This window comes from Diplotaxodon limnothrissa, linkage group LG6 (genome assembly GCF_057381915.1).
Source record: "Diplotaxodon limnothrissa isolate DT_005_m linkage group LG6, D_limnothrissa_male_GT1.1, whole genome shotgun sequence".
Lineage (NCBI taxonomy): Eukaryota > Metazoa > Chordata > Actinopteri > Cichliformes > Cichlidae > Diplotaxodon > Diplotaxodon limnothrissa.
This window is the reverse complement of record NC_140601.1, coordinates 36,146,012-36,164,741: the sequence shown is the minus strand read 5'-3', so window position 1 is coordinate 36,164,741 and position 18,730 is coordinate 36,146,012. Positions and strand designations below refer to the sequence as shown.

General features: G+C 42.1%; 1 protein-coding gene across 2 annotated transcripts; it reads right to left on the bottom strand.

Annotated features, from left to right (window-relative positions):
- Positions 1-6,052: 6,052 nt before the first annotated feature.
- nfil3-5 (nuclear factor, interleukin 3 regulated, member 5) lies at positions 6,053-15,277 on the bottom strand. 2 transcript variants are annotated; one of them, XM_085355142.1, is made up of 2 exons: positions 14,927-15,277; positions 6,053-9,997 (listed from the first exon to the last, which is right to left on the bottom strand). In XM_085355142.1, exon 2 carries the CDS (start codon positions 9,442-9,444, stop codon positions 7,609-7,611), a length of 1,836 nt encoding a protein of 611 aa, XP_085211268.1. In that variant the 5' UTR covers positions 9,445-9,997; positions 14,927-15,277; the 3' UTR covers positions 6,053-7,608. The 2 variants fall into 2 exon arrangements, with proteins under 2 accessions (XP_085211268.1, XP_085211269.1); XM_085355143.1 differs by lacking the exon at positions 14,927-15,277 and adding an exon at positions 13,282-14,920.
- Positions 15,278-18,730: the final 3,453 nt, after the last annotated feature.

The window sequence follows — 18,730 nt, the reverse complement described above, 5'->3', positions numbered from 1 at the left end:
ATTTCCCCAAACTAACCGTTTCAAATCTGTGATCTTTGATGGTTTACTGCAATGAACTGCAATGAACTAAATCAAAGACATTTAGTGGAGTGAAATCAAGACTTCTACTTGACAGTGGTGTGTGTGTGTGTGTGTGTGTGTGTGTGCGCGCTAAGTGTTGCTGTCTTGGTGCACGTGGATAGTGCTTGATAGTGTTATAACGCTTTACTGCAAACGTAATGTCTTGTATTTAAAACAAAAAGCCAATTTTGTCTCATCTGTTTATTCAGTAAAGTGTAAAAACTGAGGTTACACCATCATTAAGCATCATTCTGATGGTGGACTGATGATTGATAATAGCCTATATAAAAGAGGCCTTTAGCTTCTTCAAAGCTGCCCTGGGCTCCTTCATGACTTCTGAAGTCGTTGCACATCTTGCCTTTGTGTGAGGATGACAAAACTCTTTAATCTTTTCATCTCTTTCACTTTATCTGATTGTATATTGAATTATCAATGTATTCAATTACTGACTGAATTATTTCTAATGGCCTGAAGAAGGCCTTGGTGCACTGCGGGATATTAAACTGTTAAACGTCCCATCAGTATTGAGCCAGTTTTAATTACAATCAATATATAAGCCCTTATTGCCATCCTGCAAATTGTTACTAGAAAACTTTGAAAATGCAGGTAGCCTCCTCTTCTGTGTTTAATTAACTTTATTGATCAGCGATGTTCCAGTTAAAATATTTATGGAGCACTGTAACAGCTCTGATTTAAAGCTATGGACTCGAACCAACGTGTTTGTGGACCATTAGAGTTCCTTTGATGTCAGTAAAATATTTGAATTGTCTACACACATCTTACAAATATGAATCTTTTTTTAATGTGGAAACAGGAAAGAGACATGCATAATGGCTGAGTCAGAGCTCTCCAACAGCTAGGTGGGAAGCCAACATGTCTAGACTGAATCAGGAGCTGTTTCTCTCTTAGGTAATGTGAATCTTTTACTGTGCAGATCTGCTGAATAACGAAAGGTTAAAGAGCGTGAAGAGTATATTTCTGAGATTTTGATCAAATAAAAGCTAAGAGCTTAGAAACAGTGTTGGGGATATTTCCCATGCTCTCAACTCTGGAAAACCTTTCTGCAATTGGATTGTGACAAGTGGCAGAACCAAGCCAGTTTTATAGTGGTGGCCAGGATGAGATCATTACTTACGCTGAGGTTAAACATAAACAGATGATTCATTACAGTTTTTCTGCATGACAAATCATTGGTGGCCAAATGATTTGTGGTCACTTCCTGTTACCGGGCATGAGTGCCCTGTTGGAGTAAACCATTACCACGACAATCTTTTTGTGAAAAGCTGAACTGATTAACAAAATGTGGAATTGTTGAATGTTTGGTGATTTGAAATTGGCCGTGGTTTGAACGTGAGCACAAATGTTTGTATGTCTTACAATTAACTCGAAAACAGACTGCAGGGCTGTCCAGGATGTAACCTTGTCTTTCACTGTGTGACAGCTGGATAGCCTGAAGCCCCCGCTGAAATGCATAAGCAGTTTAAGGAATAAATGGGTGGATATTTGTGTAGGGAAAGAAATGAAACTACCATACTACATCGGACAGTGAGAGAAGTTCAAAGCTGGCTGTAGGATGGGGACAAATTTCACAGTGTTACACAGTTTATATGATTGTAGCATTAAATAATGCACAGATCATGGTGACACCTGGCATTCATGGAAAAAGAAAGACAAATGGAAAAGATGGAGGTATCTAGTTGAGTTGTAGCATTAGTTATATCTTCCAGATCTTGTGATCTGCGTAAGCAGGGGGTAGCATGGAAACAAATACGGAAAAAAGACGTGAACCTCTGCTCTACATACTTGAAATTTAATGCCCTTGCCAAGTTTCTTTTTAAAGACAACACAGTGTTCCTGAAATCTCAGTGAGCTGGCAGTGTAATGGGTTTCACTGTTGATTGTTTGGCGTGGCTGTTAGTCAGTGGTAGCCATGGCCACCCCTGGCTTCACCTTGGCTCCACCGGGGATCATGACCACAATTCAACATCGAAGAGCAAAACTGAATTAAGCTTTAGGAAAACAAAATTACAGCCCATTAAATTCAACGGGCACATGATGCATCGCTGAAGTCAGAGTGAAAGGGTACGACTCTCTGTACCCTCCGTTTGGACAAACACGCCTACAGCCTTCTTCCTGTAGCACAAGGGCACAAGATATGGTAATACGTGGTTTAGCATTGCATAACATGGAGCTGATTCATCTCTCACACATGCGCATACCAACACGCACACAGTTCTTCCCTGTGGCCTACTTTCATTTCAGAAGTGCACAACTTTCTTGTGTCCTATTTTAAGGCTATGATGTAAATGCTGTGTATACAGATGTGTGTCTATGTGTGTGCTAAAGTGTGTCACTGAAGTTGGCAGTCCTCAAATCATTGTTCTACACACATCTGTAGGATTAGACACACATACATTGAGTGACCTATTTTACAGTGCTCTGGCGGTCAGAGGCAGCAGAGACTGAATGGGTCATGGCAAGCAACATAACTCTGTCCTGAATGGCAGCCAACCAAGCATGTTCAACAGAGGAGTCATTTTTCTCCCTTTTTCTCTCTCTGGCTTCCTGCAGGCATGCACCAACTCTAAGCCCCATTTGTTGTGTTGCAAATAAAATATGCTACATTTTGTTGATATCACACTTTTATGTTGATTTAATTTAATACTTTGAAGGTGTAACTTTCAAGTTGCAAATTCACTCTCAGCAGCTAATCACGACCCCAAATCTGAATTCAGATCATTAGAGTAATCATAACAGGAAAAGGCACGGGATTTTAATAGCTCTAACAATGCTCAGAGAAGGAACTTGAGACTCTCCTAGCCACCATGTCTAGTCATGCTTCAAAGAGTTTAATAATTGATTAGCTGAATTCCAGAGTTTCTTCAACAATCTCTCTTCTGTGAACCGAGCTAATGTCTGATTGTTTTTGTAGAAAAACAAAATCTAACCAATTGCAATCAAATCAAGACTTTTTGGGGGGCTTTTAGCTCATAATGGTGCTATTTTTCTTTCTTTTTTTCAATTTGACATGCTTAAATCTTTTTATAGGCATTAGAACATTCAAACTTTTGCTATTCAAAGTTTATGAGGACTTGAAGGTAGGTACATTTGTCTTCACTGCAACGCAGCAGCAAGCTTCTTTCATCCTCTTGGCTTGTAAATTTCAGCTCTTTAAGAAGATTTTTTTGATTCTGATTGTATTGGATACCAGCTTGGCATCATTTAAAAATTTGCACATTCTCTTTATGTGGAAAAGGGTTTAAAGAAAGGATTCAGATCCACACATACCAACGCGGAAGCTGAAATACACACTCTTCAGCTTCATCTTCCTTACCCGATCGCTGCCTCTCCCTGCGCTGCTGACCTACATACTGCAGCATCTGAGTTACATAACCAGCCGGGGCTGTTGATCACTGCAGGCAGAGCAGGGCCAACACCCCCTTGCTCACTCTCTTTCATAAACACGCACATATACCTCTCACTACAACTTTTAACTTCTTTCATATTTTATTTTAGCAAAGTTTCTGTCGTGGGTCATGTAGCCACTGCTACTGTGCACACATGGGGGGCAGGTAGGTGAGTCTGTGGCGTTTGTGTCAGGTAAAAATAAACTATAATTTGAAATGAGGTCAACTCAAATCAGAGCTGAGTATCTAGCTCATGAGTCACTATCAGATGTTCTGACTCGGTGGGAATGTTGCAGTGACATTTATCAAGGTGGATATTTATAAATTCCTTAGGAGATTGAATCTCGCAGACAAAAATATCCACCTGCTCAAACTATGGTTATGTAATGAAGTAAAATATATATGCATCAATTACGTCAAAGAATGGATAAACTGTAATAATAAATCTCTCTGAGCTTTCCACTGTGTGTGCATTTTATACATGTATATCTATAAATTTCAGCTGGAGCAAACGCAAACTTGACTCCAGTGTGTAACTGTGCATTTGTGTACTTGTGTGCTACTGACCTGCTGCCTCAGGCAGCAGCAAGAGTGCTTTTTATGAGTAGTTTGCTCAAGTTTATGCTGTAGAGGAATTTGATGTAACTCTATTCTATTCCTTCCCCCTTTCTCTTTGTCTCCCTCCACTCTGAATAACCCCACTCTTTGTCTCTCTCACTCCTCACCCTCTTCTCTTCTATCCCTCCTCGCTGACCTACTTTTACTCTCCTGGCTTGTTTTCACAAGCCTCTGCACAAAGCAGTTTTTACAGCTCAAAGATGTGCTGGGGAAAAAAGGAGGGGATAAGAGAAAAAGAGCAAGCGATATTGATGACAGGGATGAGGGAGGAGAGGAAGGAAATTGGGGGTGGATGGAGCGCGAACTACAAGGCACTGCGGTTTTCTCGGGAATGTCACCTTGTTAGAGTCGGTTGGTGGTTGGTTTGGATAGCTGAAATAAAAACACATCAGTGTCAAATTGCTGAAAACAGGAGGTCACTCTGTGGTCAGCTGCCTACATCCTTATTCCATTTTTGTGAAACTCACATGGAAGCATTATGTGCTGTGGATGCAGCGAATCTGCGTCATAAATTGCACAATGTGAACTACTTAGAGGCTGAAAACATGTTGATGAGATATTTGTTGGGGTCCCTCCCATCTTTGTTGACCTTTTCAGACCAGAGTTGCTCTCTCTTGAGATTCTCTAGCAACTTGGGTGTTCCTTTCACATTGCAAAACCTCTCTATCTGAAAGGTTCTCCTTTTTGTTATGGCTCTTATGTAACCCGTGTCAGTGGCATGCACTCAGCATGCCAGCCTGCTGTTCCCATTAGCTTGTGTTTCATTAACGGCAGGATTGCTCGGAGATTTAGTTTGATGCAGTTTTCTCCCAAGAGACTTGTGTAACTTGTTTTGGCTTGTTGCACGTTAAAACACTTTTTTTCCTCCCTTTATTTCTGCAACTAAAACAAGAATTGAGCAATTCTGGACAACACCAGAAACAGAATTTATCACAACCTCAACTTTGATTTTCTGATGAAACACAACTTAATGTGCAGTATGAAAATTAATTTCAGCTGAGTATCTGTAAAAAGTCTGACTTTTGGTTCAATCCATCAAGTGAGGCAAGGCTGTGCTGGTGACACATACTTGCTAACCAGTACCTATTTACATATACAATAGCATCATCAATTTGACCTGTGTTCTTTGCAATATTACCTGCAATTCTCTTTTTAGGATTGTTTTTGTGGTAAATTCTTGGCAAAAGTGCCGCTAAATGCTCCATAGTGCTCAAAAGCTACTTGCAAGTTTCGTCTTTCCTGTGGCACACATGACGTAAAAACAGCAACCTCCATGTAAATGGGACCAATAAATGGGCAAAAACCTCAAACATTTAGTCCCTAAAACCAAAACCACTGAGCTAAAAAGCTTAAAATTAACTGAGGTTGCAGAACATAAGATATTTCTAGGTATAGCTTTACTAAATCTCTTCAAGACTATTGCCTAGTTTTGGTTAAATGTTACCTCCTATTAGTTGTTGCATACAAACTGTAATTGCACTGACACTGTATTCCTTGTCAGCTTTATTTCCTAACAGGTCTTTAAATGAAATTAATTAAAGCAACAAGTTTGATTTTATTGTTATATTGTTATATTTGATCTGCTGAATAAAATACTCTCTGGGAGCAGGTGTGACTTTGAAAGGTGATATTTTTGGTTTCCATCGCAGTCATGTTTAGTTTGTACCTGTCGGTATAAATATATCACATGAATATTCAGACCGAGATCTGGGTTAGCCAACAGATGCCCTGCTGTACTGATGTGCCACAGTCAGTAAATGTTTGCCAGTCGACAGTATGAAGTGATGACGTGTTGAAGTGGTTCCACACCGAGCTGGCAGACTGGGAAGTGACCATCTGAGTGCTGTGAATCAGCTAGTTGGATTTCTCCTTGTCTGGATAATTTCCTGTCAAATTTCATAAGAACTCCAAAAAAATCCAAAAGAGACGTATATAAATTCAACAACATTTTATTTTTTTTCCCCCCCATTTTGAATCTTTCACAATCGAAAATGAGTGTTTTTTTCTAACCATTTGCATATCCACGTGAAGTATAGCATTACATAATCACTTCTGGCCAAGCTTTATTCATTTTTTTTTCTCTTCTGAAAAAGCTTTTCAGCAAAGGTTATACAATAACACAGAGTACAAACGGTAACTGGGGCAAAGGGTAGCATGAATAAATACACAGCACAACCAGAAAGAGTTTAGAGCAAAAATGACACAAGTGAATGACAGAAAAATACACATAACAGCGAAAAGAATAACCGAATACAACAGAAAATAATATTAATAAAACAATAATAAAATAATGACAGCAGTATACAAGAGATAGACAACTTTACATTTATACATAGTGGCCAGAGGCAGGCACCAGGAAGTGAAACAGTTAAACTTGTACATACTTTATGATCTACTGCAGCTACAGTTGCTAAAACTCAGTGCGGAGGTGAGCGGGATCGTTAAGACGCTGCCAACGTGGGGACAAGGAACAACACAATAAAGAGGCACCTTATGAAGAGAGAGAGCAGCTTTGCTGGTTGTGACTGGAGAGCCATTTCATTTACTGGACAGACGATTTTTGTCTTGAAATGAAGACGTATTGATTTCTGTTGGATGGCCGGCAAACAAGGTTCACCTTGTGCTTGCCAACAGGAAAGTGTGACTGCATAGCCTGGACTGATATGCGAGTAACTGGCCTTCGCTTGTTTTGACAACTTTGAGTGTCAAAGAGGTCAGATCCTCTAAATAAGGACCCCGATCTGAACTCAAACTTTTAAAAAAAGAAGGGTACCTCACTTATTTGATTTTTTTTTTTTTTTTTTTACAAGTTGTGGCTCATACTTTTAGTAAAAGAGAAACTTTGAGGCGTTTTGTTTTTTTTTTAAACAAAAAAGGACTGTACAAGGTGTCTCGAAACAACAAACAAGCTGATCGCTTTAAAGTCTACGACTTCCACATCCCAATGCTTTAATTTTTATTGTTTTTGCCACAGTTTTCTTCTTAAAATATATATTCCATATATGCAAATTTATATGTCACAGTAATATACAATCTAAGTGCTTCAATAGTGAAGAGGACTTGTGTGCAGATCGTTCAGAGAATGGAGAGGAAGAAGAGGGACGAGAGGGAGGAAGAATGTAACTCTTTGCCAAAAGGGGAGATGTTAAAGGAAGGATGTGTGTCTTTGGTTAAAGGAATGTTCCCATAATGCCACAATAAACACTGGCCAGCCACTAAGGCAGTTTACAATAATGAATAATTGAATAATGTTTGAATTTTCCATGAGGGAAATATCCCAAACTCCAGCTCTGAAGAGTTTCATTCTGTCACATCCCTCGTTAATCTACCTGGAGGGATAGGCGGGAGGTAGGAGAGAGTACAGGAAGGGGTACAGGTGACACAGTGAAACTTGGTGGTGAAATCACATCCTAACTACATCTCACACTGATCACTGGCTTCTTTTATACCTCGCAAGGTGCCAATGTGAGTGACAGTTCTTTTTTGTCTGTCCACCGCAGACGACAGCTGCTCCTATTTGTCCTTAATCTCGCCTCTTATTGCGCCCACCGCTCCCACCGCTGGATCCCCTTTTACCTCCCTCATTTTTAGCCTCTGGCCTCTCATTCACCTGACACTTGATGTCTTCCACATACTCTGGCTCATTCTCAGCATCTTTGCTCTCCCCGTTGCCATTGCCACTGTGAGGGTTGCTGGACAGAGCTAGGTAAGGATGCTGAGGCAAAGTGGGAGAAGGGGACATCGAGGTCCTGACCAGTCCCTCCACCTGTGCTCTCGATGCCCCATTGGACAGAGCTCTGTACTTGAGGCGGAGCTTGTGGGGAAGGGCAGTGCCTTTGACCTCGGCTTGGCACTCACCGTACAAACCACCAATTCCCTCAATCTTCTGGTGGTAGCTGCTGATATCTGAGGAGGATGAGGAGGGGGATTCATCATCTGTGGAGCCCTCCTTATCAGAGCTACGAGGGTCTCCGTCACTTGAACAAGTGTCTTTAGCAGAGGAGTTCTCCTGATAGAAACCATCAGCTTGGGGACCTCCCTCATAGGTGAGCACCGGGGGCTCTTCATCCAGTGTGTTGAGGTAACCATTGTGCTGTATGAAGGAGGACCTCCGCTCCTCGTTGTTGTGGATCAGATCAGGGGCGAAGGGGTTCTGGTGGTTTTTAGTGTGCTGAAGACTGTGGTTGTCATGCTGCTGATTATACCTTTGCTGCAGTTCCTCTATTGACTCAGAGTGACCGTTGGTGTACTCATACTGTGGAGAGTCCAAGGTCTTCGTTCTCTCCAGCTTCTCAGCGACCTCTGTGATGGTCATCGAGCAGTCGGAGAACTTGGAAGTCAGCATGTCCTGACAATGTTGAGGAGCTCTGCTCTGCTGGGACTGCTGCTCCTCAGACCTCTGGCTCTCCATGGGATAACAGCCACTGCTGGAGCGATACAAAATGACGCTCCTTTGAGCTGAGGTGGCCTGAGGAGCGGGGTTGGAGATCTCCATGTGGCACTGCTGCTGTTGCTGTTGATGATGATGCTGGAAGTCCATGACATTTTCAGCCAATGGGGGGCTTTGCTGGTGAGGAGAAACCAGAGCACTGTGGCTGCCATGGTAAGCCCCATTCTGCATTCCAATGGGGATCCCATTAGTGATCCCACTGGGAATCATGTTGTTTTCCAGACCAGCCATCTCCATGCTTGTGGGCTCCTTCTTTATGTTGTAGCTCATGGGTTCAGGGCTGGAAGAGCTGTCAGACATGTCAGACACGGAGCCACGGGGGGAATATTTGGGGAGCGTGGAGTGGCGCTCGCCGAGACTCGACTGTTCAGCTTCTGACGAGTCTGAATTCAGCATCACCTGGGATGCGCTGGAGTAGCCGCTGCTCGAAAGGTATGCGTTACCATTCGGGGTGCCGTTGGTGCTGCTCCCATTGCCGCCAGTGTTTCCATCAGCGGCGCTGTTGGAGATTTGCTGACTTTTCTCCATGTAGGAGGCTGTGCTGATGAGGCCAAAGCGCAACTTGAGCTGAAGGAGCTCCGTCTTGAGACGAACATTCTCCTCATTCAGTGCCATCACTCGGTTTTCCAACACCATGTCATTGAGGCGACGCTTTTCTCTTGAGCGCTTGGCTGCTTCGTTGTTCTTTCTCCGTTTTTCCCAATAGCAAGCATCTTTCTTCTCATCAGAAATGAACTCTCTCTTGCGACGGGAGGTGACGGTAGGCTTGCTACCTTTAGACTGGCGGCTAATGCGTGCCGATCCTTCGGGAGAAGGGGATGGCAGGCTCCCATTGTACGGGGAAAAACTGTCACCCTCCTCGTCATTGTTATTGCTGGTGGATGGGAGGTGTATACTGAGACTTTCCATGTTTTCTTCCCCGCAGGGTGCTAGAGTATCACTCTAGCAAAGGGCAAAGGGGGAGTAGGGAAAAAATGTAAAACTATATGAGCCTTCTGCTTTGTTACTAAGACGTCTGACCTATGTCGCAGGTTCAGCGAAAACTTCTGGATGAGGTATTTGTGCTCCTCGAAACGAAAGCCTCATTGATTTCTGTTACTTAAATTATAATATCAAAATGTTCAAGTGTCTAAATTAGCCAGGAAGATTAAAAAGAGGTGGAACTCCACAAAAACCTCAGACATTGAAGTAGTGTTCTGAGCAAGAAAACTAAAACAAGAAACTGTATTTTGTGCAAACGGTTTTCCAGCTGTCTTGGCAAGTAGTTCAAAGTAGTCTCTGGAGGTTCGTTTGGGGTGACTTTGAGTTTATCAGTGTCTTCCTCGATCTTCAGCAGAGCTGTGATGTCTGTCAGACCCGCTTCTTTCGGTGTCTTACATGGGATGTAGGTCGGTCTGTCTACTTTTGGGTTCTTTAAGGATCCAGCTTCAACGCCGCCGTTAGTCGACCACTAAATGGGTTACTGAAACAGTGACAGAGGAAGGGAGGGGAACAGAAGCAGAGAGGGAGTTAGATTAGCTGTAAAATTACTCCAGTTCATTGTGACATGTATTTACATGCAAGTCAGTTCAGGTTATATGTATTAACTGTAGTACAAAGCTTTACTCTGGGTGCTTTTGGTCTAAGGGTTGAGATCAACACACCGTCTATTCAGTTCAATTCAGCCAGCACAGAAAAAACTATGACATAACCCCCGAGGGTTTAGACAGTGTTTTTCTGTCTTGTCTGTGTTTGACTGACTTCAGAAAGAAAATGAAGCTGGTTGCAGAGTCTGGGTAGCCACACACACACACACACACACACACACACACACACACACACACACACACACACACACACACACACACACTCAGGGCTGAGTCTGGGAATAAACATGTGTATGTGCTCTTGCTGCAGAGCTCTTGTGTAAGACGGAGCTCCATCACATAACTAGAGCCGAGGCAGGCTGACCTGCTGCCAGCTCTGCAGAGACTGACAGATAAAAAGCTAGAGGGGGAAGGATACAAATGTGATCTGCACACTGATTCGGCTTTACCGTAGTTGTAAAATGACAACACAAACTGTGCATTTATGGTTTCTACTTATAGATTTCATTTTCTAAAATATGGGGAAAAGGGCAAAAAGGGGTTTGTCTTTTGCCACAGCTTCTCTGGTAGTTCATCTCACTGACTGAATTTACTCAACACCACAAGCCGCTGAACTTCCTTGTGCGGTGTCAACATCTTATCAACAGGAAGCCTTGCCCACCCGACCTGTCTTGCAAAGTTAAAAACAATGGCAAACACAGCGCAGGCGGATGTTGACAGTCGTGGTGTGTTATGTAATAACTAGATCTGCCCTTATTTTTCTTTGCCTCACTCACTCCATTGGATTACACAGATGATATGCATTAATTAAGAACACGTCATTACACAGGGCCCTGAAGTCCTTTACAAACATAAAAACATCCTTTTTACGACACACACGCACACACACTGAGCAAATGCAATAATCTAGGTCACTGTGCCTGTGGGCAACAATGGCTCTGGTGTCGCTTTTCATTTGCAATAACGGAATTAAACAGCGCACAAACATGACCTTCTTCTATCATTAGGAGCGCAGGAATCCCCGCTGAATATTCTCTGCTTTGTGACTTGATTACTGCAATTCTACTGATTACGTTTTTATTATGTAGATTTACAGATTTATTATCGCTGCCCGTCCTATTTGAGTCCTTCTGTTAGTAAAAATAAGACGTAGCACAGAATTTAAAAAACAAAACAGAAAGCAGATCCGGTTTTGCTTCGATATTCGCCTTGTGCTCTTTCAGTGCAGCGAAGCCTTAAATGAGACAAAAACCAAAAGAAACAGACTGTTCCTGTTATGTAAACGATGGACCGAAGTCAATGAGAGGAGAACAAAAGCTCTCACGAACAAGACAAGTTCATATCTACCTCTGCTATTGTGTTTTTTTGTTTTCCTATAACAAACCACTCATTTTGTACCAACAAGACAGTGCTGCATAACTATCTAATCTAGTGATCTCTTCTCCCGACCGGTGACTGCATTTCTTCTTCTTCACTGCGAGTCAGTCACCCTGTTACATAATCTCACTTTAAAAAAAAAAAAAAACCCCACATTGTGACCTTGGAACAGCTTGAAAGCTGCCCTGAATAACTAACCATTTATTTAATCATGTGTTATGTTGTAACTCAGGGGCAAGGTCTATTGTAGATATGCTGCAGGCTGGTCTTATAATTGAGTTGGCTTTGTCTTGTTGGCTGCTTCTTCTCAAAAAACTTGTGTAAAGCCCCACTGGACCATAAGCGCTTTGAATACGAATAGCAACAGATGTGGAAACACGTAGGATGACCCCTCCCCACCCACCCCTTTCCAATCCTGAAAAATCTTTGTAAAGACATGCAGGAAGAGTGTGTGTGTGTGTGAGGTGGTGGTGCGAGGGTGGTGCGAGACAAAGGAGGGTGGGAAGGAAGCTCACATACGTCTATGTTGTCCCAGTGACCTAGAAACGACGCTAAGCGGTAAACACCCCTCCTGTCTTTGACGGTGCGCCATAAAATAGGTCAGTGGGACTGCAACGAAGGGAGGGCAGGAGAGGGAAAGAGCTCTGGAAAGAGAGTATTAGAGTGCACTCTAAAAATAGAGCAACAGAAAGGTGAGGGAGTGAGACGCAGAAGCAGAGAGAGATTTCTTTTTTTTTTTCTAAAGGAGGGGGGGGGGGGGGGGGGGGACATGAGAGGAATTTTACAGAATCTGCAGCGGGAGCAAAAAAAAAAAAAAGAGACCCACTTGAATACGTCATGTGCCTAAAAATCATATTACGAAAGCCTCGGTGATTTTCACGCAACATTAATTCCTGTCCGCTCCAGAAACGTTGCTACGCCTTTTGCTGCACACAACAATAAGAATCGGCAGCAAAATTGATAGTGAGCGATACAGCACTGACGTCAGAGCACACACCCATCTCTGCAGCCAAATTCACATATAACAGGTTCTCTCTTAGGACTGCAAGGGGAGGGGCTGCTGTTGTTGCTCGTAGTGTACGTGCTCTGAATTTCTCTTGCTACAGAGAAAAGCTTGTGTAATACATGCGTAATACACAGAAGCAGGAGCTACAGGTTAAAGTCTCTGAATGTCTTCCAATCTCTCTTACCCAAGACTAATGCTAGAAAATAAAGGGATACTCAGCGTGGTATAATCTAACTGGCTTTTTCTGCAGAAGCTAATTTCCCCATTAAGAAGAATTATTCACTCCAGCTACTGTACGGATTGTTTCCGTGTTTTTCACTGAGACACAACTTTGAAGTAGTTCCCAGACACTTGCCGCTCCAGGAAGAATGCTTCACCTCTGACCCCTCTGAGGCAAGCGTGAGTAAAACACATGCCGTCCTCTTCCTCTCCCCCATCTTTTAAATGATCCAACACCACACACGTGGAGGGGCCCCAGCTAGGAACCATTTTGCCCTGCGGCTTTGTGTTAAACAAAACTAAGAGACGGGAATCCAGACATTCCAGGTCAGCTACGGGGACATATATACGACTACGTGTCATTTAGCAAGTACCCAAAGTAACAAGTGACTAAATGAAACTTTGAACTGTGGGCTAAAGACAACAAATTATTCTCGATTCACTTATCTGTGAAAATTCTTTATTCATATGCATTTTAATAGCCTTTCAAGAGCCTTTTTTCTTTTTAGTCAAATCTGATTTGCATTAAAGTATGTGTCAAAAGTTTTTGTTACTTACATTCACCAGATAAGTGTGGTGCAGATTTGCAAAGTAAAAAAATAAAAGTTGCCAAAACCATGGAAATAGCTGAACTTAGATAAGTCTTCTGCCATCTGTGTTCCTGTATTCCTCAGAGCAACAGACAGAGCAGCCAAAGTAGTCCACCGCTTGCCCTGTTAAACCTCATGTCTCCTCACCCAGATACAAGTCTGACCTATATTCAGAAAGCTGGTCGGGACAGAGAGCAGTGGCTCTGAAACCAGACCAGCTGGCAGTAGGTGGACTAACCAAAACTGTGCCTGCTTTTGCCAGACAGGGGTTTCCACACATTGCATCACATCCTGAATGCTCACTTGTTATTCTAACTTTACAAACGGTCTCCCTAAGCCCTCACTGGAATCTTGTTTGAGACACAAAAATAAAAGAAAACAGTGTTATATCTGGTTCAGCCTTCTGCTTTTTCTGCTCGGTGCTTCCTTTGTGGTGTAGAAAAAAGAAAAAAGACTAAGCAAGTTAAAAATAGCTCGCAGACACTGAGTAGCTGGGTTACATCACTGATAGCAGCTTTTCTGGCTAAATGCCTTCTTTAGATACAAGAATTTTGTTGTTAATGTAGATATAAATGACAGGGGAAAAGTGCAGGGTGGGAACGAGAATCAATTACAAAGCGTCTCTGTCCCAGGAGGGAGCTGCTATTTATTGCTTTTCCCTGCTGTGTGCTGGTTATGTCATAGCCTCCAACTCCCTCAAAGCAAAGCTCTGTGCTTTACTTAACGCACCTTATGAGTAAAAAAAAAAAAAAAAAAAAATCGCCCAGTGGCCCACTTTGAATAGAAATCAGACATTTCCCCCTTTGCATGTGACCATTTATTTAATAAATCCCCAAAACCCAACCAAGTAATCTTTCTCAACGGAGAAAAAGCCCTAACATATGTTTACACACACCCTATCTGCAAACCATTTGTCCAAAACTCGTTTAAAAAATATGATTTTTTTTCCTTTTATCATTTACTCTGACATGAGATTCCCACAGATGTCTGTGATAGACCTTCAAATTAATTCATAACCTCAAAACAGCCATGCGTTAATCCCAGCCTTTGCATTAGCTGGGCTGCCAATATCTGGGTAACTGAACTGATCCAATGACCTACATAAAAATATCATGCCAATATGCCACGTGCAGGAGCTAATACGGTGTATTGATCGCACAGCACAGTCCGAGCCGAGCAGCAGCAGCCCCGTGCTCCCTGGAAAACACCACCATGAGAGGAAATTACATCGCTTTGACATTGACCTCATAGTGTGCGGCGATACGGCCAACCACGTTTTTACCAAGCGGACTCGGTGTTTCGTAAAAGCATCAAAGAAACAAAAAAGGCAACAAAACGCCAACTGAAGTATCACACTTGCCCGGTGAGCTGCGTGTTTTACGTGACACAAAAAGAGCCGCATACGGCTGAAAGTCACGGAGGGACGCGGGATCTGCCGGCGCAGCCGAGAGTCGCCATGTGAACAATAACCGGCCATGAGCATCACGTCCTCGCCTCAAAACACACTCACACACACCCAGAGACGTATCTACCCGCACAGAATGATTAAAAAAAACATGCAAATAGGCAGATAGAAACAGCACACGGCAGCCAGCCGCTCAGTTATAACCTACCTTTCCACGCAGGAGAGGGACGAAAACATTCAGGCTTCCCCGACACAAAAGCTGTCTCGCTCCCGTTTCCTCCTTCCCGTGTCCCTTTAGAAGAAACCTCCCGACTGAGAAAAAAAAACTTTCTTCTCCTTTTCCTGTCGCTGCTCGGGTCAGCTGTCGTTGAGTCAGTGGGTCGGCTGGATGTCCTTTCTGTCTTTTGGCTCGGACTGCCCGTGTGTTGTGCGCTGCAGGACACTTTGCTCCAGTTTCTCCGGTTCCCTTTCTAGAAATATGTGTTAGTAGGTCAGCAGTTGCATAACAGCTCTTAGGCTGCCTAGTCACGTTTCTGTCCACTGTCTCTCCGCGCGAGACTCTCTCTCTCTCTCACCCCCCTCTCTGTGTGTGTTATTAGCCCCTCTCTTTTTGTTCTCCTGCCCGCCCCTTAATCTCCGGGTTCTTCCTTACTCCACGTTGTAATGTCATCTCATTTACAAGATTTTCTAACGAGGCCACGAATGCCTTTAAACAGACGCCATGGCCCAACAACAGCACGACCTGTTAATCATCAGAAACACCCGTATAAATAAACGAATGACACCAAGGAAACGAAAGAAGAGGGAGGAAAACACACTCATTGTTAACTGACAATATATAGGATGAAGCGTATTACACATACTGGGAAACAAAAGTTTCATAAAAATCATAATAATAACTGATGTTTGTTTACCACTCTGGCTTGTTTATTTATTTGTTTATTATTAATATTAATTTGATCCAAAACTATTTCTCACAAAATAAGAGCACATTGGGTGCTTTAGTAAGTACGTTCACTTAAAGAAGTAAAAATCAGTTTTCACGTGCTTTTCTTGTGATACAAAATTAAATTTTAGGGCTAACCTGGACTTCATGGTATGGCAAAGGAAATACTGTACACTAGTGTTTTTTTCTTGGTGTTTTTTCAATTATTTACAGGGGAAGACTTTGGATTTTGTCACTGATTGCCTGCAAATATGGGAGTTTGAACTCAATTCCAACACGTTGTCCTATTACTACTACACTATTACATTTAGGTATATACTAATATTCTTTGTGGAGTATGAAATATGAGTGAAAGTAACAACTTTACTATTTTCTTTTTTATTCATCTTTCTTTATCTATCCTCCCAAATTTTTATATATGTTCTAATTTAATTTTAATTTTATTGAGTGACTGTGTCTTCTTGTTCACTGAGAGAGCTCCACCTCTACAATGACAGATAAGATTCTGATTCTGATTCTGATTCCTTCCTTCCTTCCTTCCTTCCTTCCTTCCTTCCTTCCTTCCTTCACTGTGGAACCATAGGCCGGTGAGTTTAAATCCAGGCCTGTAATTATTTCCCTCTTCTACCTGCACATTCTCCCTATAATTTAAACCCACATAAATGCATGTTCCGTTTTTAAGCATATATGCAACAGATTTTTGCATAAAGGCTATTAATATGAAAATTCAATGCTTAGATAGCAGTTACAATACCAGGGTGAATGAGTCTGTGTGTATGTGTTAGATATTAGGGGTCATTTGTATCTGGGTATGCATGGAGGGGCAGTTTGTTAACCCTAATCTTAACCCTTCAATCCAACCATATTTTATACTGTTTTACACATTGAGGTGTTAGTTTTATTGTGATAAAACCTGAGGTAATTTTTCAAATTATTATTATTTTAAAGGGACCATTCAACCCCAAATGGCCTGCAGCACTGTTATTCATGCTGCTTTTTTCTTTGATGTAAGCATTTTTATGATACAATATACCTGGATGGCTTATGCTGCACAAATGGATGTGACAAACATAAAAATGAGAAATTTGGAAAAATGTAACATCAGTTTGTCCTGAAAAGACACTGAGTTTAATGTAGAATCTGCTTTGTTTCTAACTGGAAGCACTGACTTTAGCATTAATATACATTTCTCCTGGATGTAGTAGTAATTGATTTTTACTTTTTTAAAGCTTTACATAAATTCTATATTCATTAAGCTTTTGATTGCATTATATTTGATCATTGCACTAAGATTTTTGGAATAATTACTGTTATTGCAAAACCCTAAAGTGAAATAATCTCACTACTCATGGCAGTAAGGCAGAATTTTATTCTCACAGACTAAAAATGATCATAAATTTGTTTTGTCTGCATTTTTATTTCTCTATACAGGAAGTGGAATCTGCATAGGAGCTTTTTCTATTATCCCACAAAACCCGTTGTTCTCATCCTCACCATTTTTCATCTACCGTTACGTCAGCCCTGCTTTGTATCAGACACACAGCCACTTCCAAGCCACTTTCACACTCGTGTCCCTTCCCCCTGCTTTATCTGAATCCACACATGTACACCAGTTACACACACACGCACACACATCATCACCACCACCACCATTACCATGCAGGGGAAACAGCGGCCTTGAACTTGTCTGGCTCCTCCCCCTCCCACCACCAGTCCTCATTTAGAACGACCAACCCCCAACACACTCCTCCATTTCTCTAGCTGCCTCTGCATGCAGGCATTCCCCTGGCAACTGTGGTGTGGTGGTGTCTGCCTAGCAACCCTTCTACTCCATCTTATATGGCTTATGGTATGGGTGGAGTGGTGGTGGTGGGGGGGCGGTAGCAGTCTAATCACAGACAAAAGATCTCATAAGTATGTTGCGGTTTTGTTGGGGAGAAAGCGAGAGAAGCGGGACCTAAAGGATGGGTCTCTGCAGCTGCACAGGTCTGCAGAGAGATAACCTCATATTTCAGCTTTAAGCCACAGTTTTTGAGGTCAATATGACTGTTATTAGTGCTGTTACTGTTTGGTTTGGTCCTTACTCAATCACAACTACACACCACTTACCAATTTTTGCTGGTCTATTGTTGTCTTAATTATGATCTCTTTAAAATCATATTTCTTAAATTGATTTATCTCTTGAATCCAATTTACAATTTTTGTTTTTTGGTTGTTTTGGGGGAGACAAGTCATATGCCACACCTCCCTTCCCTCACCTTAATCATTTCTATGTATTTATTCACTTATGTCTGTTTTCTAAATGATTTTGTGACTGTAAACCCGATTATAGCTCATGCTTTGTGCAGCTCATTGTGTTTCCACCTGAAATGAAATGTGCTTTTAAAAAATGAGCAAGCAAATTTGTTTTGTTCAGTTTGTTTTCATTTTGTTTTCTTGCCTCATACTCGCACTGTGCTTTGTGGGGTGAAAGAAGTCAGTAAACAATGCTTTGCAAATCTTGTTGTTGTGCGTGTGCAGCATGTGTTACTGTAGTAAGCACAAAGGAGTAACACTGCTGTGAATGAATGGAATGACTGAATGAAAGTCATACAGCATGCTGCTAAAGACACTTGGCGCCACCTGGTGCTGGTAAAAAACAAACTAAAAGTGAAAATGGATTTTTCCAAGAATACAGAATTATGCCATTCAGTCATCTTCTGAGACAAAATGCAATCATTCATTTTATCTACAACTGCTTTCTGGCTCTGTGCTGTTCTCAGAGTGTGTTTTACTATTACATTTCATATGTCTGCGAGCTCATTTCTATTGTTTTCTTGTGTTACTAATGTATTCTGAACCTATATCCTTCACTTCCATGTGGGTCGTTCAGTCTCCACCGCAGCTGCTTCGAGGCTAAAAATAGCTTTTCTGCTGCTGACGTGATAGATGACTCATGCAGTGTCACACCGCTCTCCCTGCATTCACCCCTCTCTCCCCAGCTCTGTCCCACACACTCCACTGTCCATTTTTTTCAGTATCCTTAACTCAGTGCAAATGGATCAACAGTGAGGTGGTGTTTACAGT

Excerpts from the sequence above, each read along its gene's own strand:
- nfil3-5 (XM_085355142.1), bottom strand. The coding sequence starts at position 9,444 with ATGGAAAGTCTCAGTATACACCTCCCATCCACCAGCAATAACAATGAC.